Source organism: Halyomorpha halys, unplaced genomic scaffold, assembly GCF_000696795.3.
Source record: "Halyomorpha halys isolate HHAL.00 unplaced genomic scaffold, Hhal_1.1 Scaffold24.1, whole genome shotgun sequence".
NCBI lineage: Eukaryota > Metazoa > Arthropoda > Insecta > Hemiptera > Pentatomidae > Halyomorpha > Halyomorpha halys.
This window is the reverse complement of record NW_027107648.1, coordinates 776988-783584: the sequence shown is the minus strand read 5'-3', so window position 1 is coordinate 783584 and position 6597 is coordinate 776988. Positions and strand designations below refer to the sequence as shown.

At 31.2% G+C, this 6597-nt stretch overlaps 1 protein-coding gene across 1 annotated transcript in view; it reads left to right on the top strand.

Moving 5' to 3' along the window:
• Positions 1-3823, top strand: part of LOC106682520 (putative ankyrin repeat protein RF_0381) — a 20037-nt gene extending 16214 nt beyond the window's left edge. Inside the window, exon 5 of the mRNA XM_014423425.2 lies at positions 1841-3823. Within this exon, the coding sequence (XP_014278911.1) occupies positions 1841-3304 (1464 nt within the window). The 3' untranslated portion in view covers positions 3305-3823. The remainder of the gene's footprint in view (positions 1-1840) is intronic.
• The last annotated feature ends 2774 nt before the right edge of the window (positions 3824-6597 follow it).

Genomic DNA, 6597 nt, shown 5'->3' with positions numbered 1-6597 from the left:
ATAATGTATAATATAATATATATAATTACTAAATAACTATATAATAATTATGATATGATAATTATATAATAATATTATGATAGTGTCCTTTGTTGCATTTTATATTTTTATTTTTGTATGAAGATTTCCTTTATTTGTATCATTAATAAAAACCTAATGTTACTTCATATTGTTTATTTACCACCTTTAATACAAATTTTATTAAAGAGACAGAGATATGATGGCATATATCAGTTATCTTTATTTTAGTAAAGTTTCATGTTTTTTGACACTTGGCTAGTTCTTGTTTAAGTGATGTGCAAATGGTATCCAATATTCAAAACAATAAGTGTTGAGTTAATGTCCTCTTTGATTTTATCTCTCTTAGTTGCTGCTTTGTTGAGCATAGAATAAAATCATGATTTGTTGATATGTTTCACTTCATTAATTTCTGTATTATTTATGTTGATAAAGAGGATTTATGTAGATGTGGCTAGGGATATGGATTATAAAGAAATGGAAGTATTTTCATAAAACATTTTTTGTTTTAGTGAATCGTATTCCAGTTTAAAATATGATGTATACATGAATAAATCTAAAATGTATTTTTTTTTTTTTTATTGGTTGGCTCTATAAACCTTGTAGATTTTAGAACCAGCCAAACCAGCCTTCTCCTGACTGTGTTGGGCTATTGCTTTCCAGTTTGCTGCATGCTGCTCTTTCGCATCTTTGTTGATTCTATCTATCCATCTGGTTTTTGGCCTCCTGCGGGGTCTCTTGCCTTCTACACTGGCATTCATTGCTGTGTAGAGGTGTTCTGAAGTATTACTTAAAGCCGAATGCCCTGCCTATCTCAACCTTATTGCCTTCATATCGTGAGATATTGATTGACTAGTCTCTGCCAGCAGTTCACTGTTAGTTCTTCTCCTCCTTGTGTTAAGACTCTGATCCCAGATCGCTCCTGTAATTGTACGGAGGACTTTCTGTTAAGACCTCTCGATTATTTTCAAGAGTACCTGTTGGACCCAAGGTCTCGCAGCCCTATATGAGAGGGCCTTATCATGGCATTGTACATCCCTAGTTTTTATTATATTTCAAAAATGACTAATTTTTACTGAACAGCATTTATACTCTCGTAATATATTTATCATTAAATATACTAAGAGGAGATAATGATTAGGAGTTCTGTTAGAGAAGGACACAAATAAGTAAAAGCTTATTTATTAGTACCAACGTTATAAGCTTTCATCAGGGCTAAGAACAAAGACAGATAACAACCAAAATGATTAAATGAAATTACAGAAAAACACCAATCATAAGAAGATAGCAGATAATGTAGGTGCATAAGTTGTATTGAAGAAAATGCATAGCATGATATTATTAGAATATTGAAACTATATAATAATACATAGGGAAAATAGTAATATTAAAATTAAGAATAAAAAAAAGAAACTAAAATATATATGAGTATCAACTAAATAAATTCAGGTACAAAATTAGAAATTATTTAAAAATTGAAGTAATATTAAAAAAAAAAAGTATGTATATTTTATTTTATATGTATATTATATGTTTTTATATGTTTCTTCTTCACCCTGAATCTGGTTAAGGATACTTCTCGTGGTTCTATTAACTAACACTGCTTTCAACGATGCAAATGTGTCTTTGTTTCCCAAAAGTGGTCATTATTTGTTAGGAACATGTAAAATACATTCATTACTGTTCCTAATTATGCAATGATCTCATTATGTGTAAATATCCCTTATGTATTTGTAGCTCCGTTTACAAAAATTTATTTCTAAAAACCACACAAAACTTTCTATTCTGACCACGCTGTATTAACAATATATTTTATTTCTAGGAAAGCAGTGACTATTTGACGCAGGAAGAGAGGAAGGCTGCATCTGACACTGGGTGTAAAATAATTTGTATTGCCACTAAAACAGAAAATGTCAATGGGTCGACTCAGTCTGAGAACAGTCTTGTTGATTTGGCTGTGAAGAATGGCACATTCTCTACTGCTGAACATGGGTTTCTGAAGGCGGATCTTGAAGTTCACAAAGTTGGTGACCATACTCGTTTGGAAGAAGCTATTAAAAATAACAGTGCTCCATCTATCAGAGAACTGCTCTTGGCAGGTGCTAACATAAAGCAGCAGTTGTCCGGAGGTAACTCTTACCTCCACATTGCGGCTGCTGCTGGCAAGAATGGAGCACTGCAGGCCTTACTTGAAGCAGGATTAGATCCAAGCACAAGGAACCACCTTGGCGAAATCCCGCTAGTATTGGCTGTCAAGGCGGGCAATGTCCAGGGGACAGAGATCTTACTGCAAAGAGTGGGTAATACCAGTTTGGAAACAGAGATGAGAAACTGTCTAAGTATGGCAGTTGCGTCAACAGATGTTGATATGTTACAAGTACTTTTGAAATATAAAACTTTAAAAGATTTAAGATTCGAAAATGATGACACCATAGCTCATTTGATAGTCCGTTCGAGTAATGCAGCTGAAATGCTTAAATTATTGAAAGATCATAGAGTGCCATTGAACATCAGAAACAAAGAAGGCCTTGCACCTTTACATATTGCTACTGACCCATCTGTTGTTAAAATGCTGCTAGACTTGGGTGCAGATGTCAATTTTACAACTAGAAATGGGGAAACAGCTCTCCATACAGCTTCGGCCAGTGGATCTCTGGAAGTAGTGAAGGTTCTAATTCAAGGTGGTGCAAGGATAGACATAAAGGATGATAGGGGTATCACGGCTCTTATGACTGCTGCAAAAAATTCGAAATCAAACATTTTAGTTATATATTTATTACTCAGCGGTGCAGATCTAACTCTCAAGAGCAAAAGAGAGCGGACTGCTCTTCACTATGCCGCTGAGGGCGGCTGTACTGATTGTGCATTAACATTGCTCGACCATGGATCAGATCCAAAAGCTAGGAGTATTTGGGGCTGGACACCACTGATAGAAGCATCAGAAGATGGCTTTTTGGATATGGTTAAACTTCTGATTAGCCGAGGAGTGCCTCTTAATGATAAGGATTGTGATGGAGACACAGCTCTACATAAAGCAGCACAAAGAGGGCACATTGACATAGTAAAAGAGCTTGTGGATCAAGGAGCAGATCTAACAGCTAAGAATAATGGGGGCTGGACACCTCTAATGGAGGCATCGCATAGGGGCTATTTAGATATTGTTAAATTTCTGATGGGCCGAGGAGCACCTCTCGATGATAAGGCTAACAATGGAGACACTGCCCTACATAAAGCAGTACGTAAAGGGCATATTGAGGTAGTAAAAGAGCTGAACAGACAGACATAAAGGATGTCTCTGATGATTGCGCGCAAATAATTCAAGCTCAATTTTTATTTCTGATTTATTACATGACTCAGACTAATGGGGATCGGATGACACTAATGTTTGCATCATTTGGTGGTAATTTTGATATTGATATAGGGCAAAGAGTTCCTCTCAATGATAGGAATAACAATGGCAAGATTGCCTTAGTCTTTGCAAGTAAGGAGTACATCAAAAATTACCTCAAATCAGGTGGGGTTGAGTAATATCTACATTACTGAGTGTACCGAAAAACCTTGATTTATTTTTATTTTTTCTCTTAATTAATTTCTGCATTACTTATGTTGATAAAGAGATTTTATGTATATTTAGCAGGTATATGAATTATTAAGGAATGGAAAGTATTTCCATATCAAAATCTTTTAAATAATTTTGTTTATTTGTTTTTTTAGCCAACCATACTCAAATTTAAAATATACAATATGCAAATAAATCTAAACTGTATTTATTATATTTTAAGAATGAATAATATTTTTTACTGAATGCCATTTATACTCTCGCAATACCTTTATCACTAAATATAATAAGAGATGATGATTGGGGGTGTGGTCAGTGAAGAACACAAAATTTCGGCCAGAATTTCAGGCCTTTATGAAGTCTAAGAACAAAAATTAGTTATCAACCTGAATGATAAAATAGATTACAGAAAAACTACAAACACGAGAAGATAACGGATAATATTGGTACAGATGTTGTATTGAAGAAAATATATTGTGTAATATGAGAATATTGAAACTGTATATAATATATATAGGGAAAATATTAATATTTAAATTAAGAATGAAAAAAGAGAATAATATAGATAAGAGTGTCAACTAAATAAATACAGATATAAAATTAGAAATTATTTAAAAATTGAAGTAATATAGAAAATATTTTTAAAAAAAGTATATGTATTTTTTTATGTGTATTATATAATTTTTTATATTTTCTATATTATTTCAATTTTAAATAATTTCCAATTTTTTACCTGTATTTATTTACTTGATTCTCATATCTTTGTTATTTTCTTATTTCATCCTTGATTTTAATGTTACTATTTTCCCTATATATTATTACGTACAGTTTCAATATTCTTATATATTGTAATATCCTCTTTTATGAGTAAATAGTTATTTTTATATATAAATGATTTTCGTTTTATTTTTATTTTATGTATCAACGTTAAATATTGTTCATTTGTTTTTTTGATCCAAAAAGCAAGCTAACCAATTTTCATCGTCTATAATAAATACATTATTCAAAACAAAGCCAAGATTGCGGTGCGAGTCCTTCCACAAATTCGTTGAATCATGGCCATGTTGAACAGATTAAAATATTTTAAAAACTTTATTTTAACTTCTCATCATAATTGAAATTACAATACATTTAAGAAAAAATAGAAGTTAAGACTAAGTATTAAAGAAAATTATTCGTAAAGGAAATCATAGAAAAAAACTCAAAACCATAGTGGTACAATCAATGTTGAGAACTAACAACGATAGAAGGGGAAGGAAGGTTTCGGTTTTTGAGATTCATTGCTTAGGCACATGACATTAGGGTATGATGTTTCCTGGATGAGGCAGTCCTCATCATCTTTCGGCCAGCTCAAGAGTGGACATCTTGAAAAAGAGGACATAGGAGAGTCTCCCAAGAAGAATAAGGGACTCTGTTTGGATCGCCAAAATACACACTTCGGTGGATGAGAAATGAGTAAAAAACTATTAGAGGAACAATGCTTTGTTTCGTTAGTGTTTGTTTACAGAAAGATTGGCAACAGTCAATGTTAGTTTGTTGAGAAAATCATCAAAATAAGATTCTACGAAATTGGTTAGTTTTGTTTTACTTAAAATTAAATACATTTGTAAAAGAGATATTAATAAAATTAAATGTTATTGATAGAAAAGTGTCAGTTCTGATTGCTTAGAAACCCGCCCTGAGATTAAGAGTCTACTGTATTATAAAATTTAAATAAAATTTTCCTATCTGTTAAATATTAAAGCTTTTCATTTGAAACAAAGCTGAACCTAAGATATGAGAATAAGTAAAAAACTTTTAAATTTCTTTTTTATTTACTTTTAATAATTCTTGAATATTACAATATGTTACTATAACATTGAGAGTGAAAGGAAATATTAACAGCATGAATTATGATTTTGGAATACTTTTGACACCTCTATTTTGGATGTTTTTCTACTGTTAGTTTACAAATATTTTAAGTACAATTTTTTTTAATGAATTTTTTTGGTTATTGTGTGGTGTCGTAATCATCAACAAATGGGTAACACCCCTAAAAAAGAGATAAATTAATAAAAAATATCTAAAACTAAAAGTCTTAGTAAATTCTGAATACTCTTAATGTGTCTTTTTAATCGTTCCTGAAATCTTATTTGGTTTGAAATTTTTATTTGGAGAAACGAACTGAGGTTATGGAATTCTTTTCTCCTATATTATAAGCTATTGTTTACCATTTGAATATTTTGATAAATATTCATCTTGATGTTAAAAACTGAAAAATTTCAAAATTTATCATTTCATAGTGGATCTTGAAATTTTCAGTTTATTTTGATCATACTATCACTCTCATTATACACATAATGAAATAAAGCTTACAATTTTTCACTTTTTTTCCAAATGTGTACTTTGTAAATCTGTTTTAATTTCTAGTTGAATTTAAATAAAAGAAAATGCCTAGAACCTGTTTAAGAATGTTCGAATCTCGGCCATACAAAAACTACATGAAAGATAAATTATCTGCAGTCATACAGAAAGTGTTGAGTTTTATCAAAGCTAAAAGCATTTAGTTGTGATCAAAGATGGTGTCTTTTACCACATAATGTTCTATCTATATAGGGAGCTAGTTTGATCACTCCCCTTCATATGAGGAAGATCCTGATTCTAAAGCAACTCACCAACATGTTGAGCAAATCAATATTAGAGACTTTGTTTAAATTACTTTTGCTAGATTTATATACCTACGGAAAATTCTCAACTGTGATGTATTGAGATAACAACTATGGAAAGAACTAGAAATGGTTCAGGAAAGAGATATTAAAAAAATTCAAAATTTCAAGAAGAGGGTAGACATCATTATCGAACATTCTTTTAGCTCCTGGTCTATACACTAACAACTTAACCCTGCTAACTAGGGATGCAGCACAGACATAGATGTTCTGAAAATCAATTTATTAAAACTAATGGTTTTTTAACATCCATGTTTTATTCTCTATGTTTATGTTTGTCTCAATTTTTCTAATTGCAAAAGTAAAATAATAAAA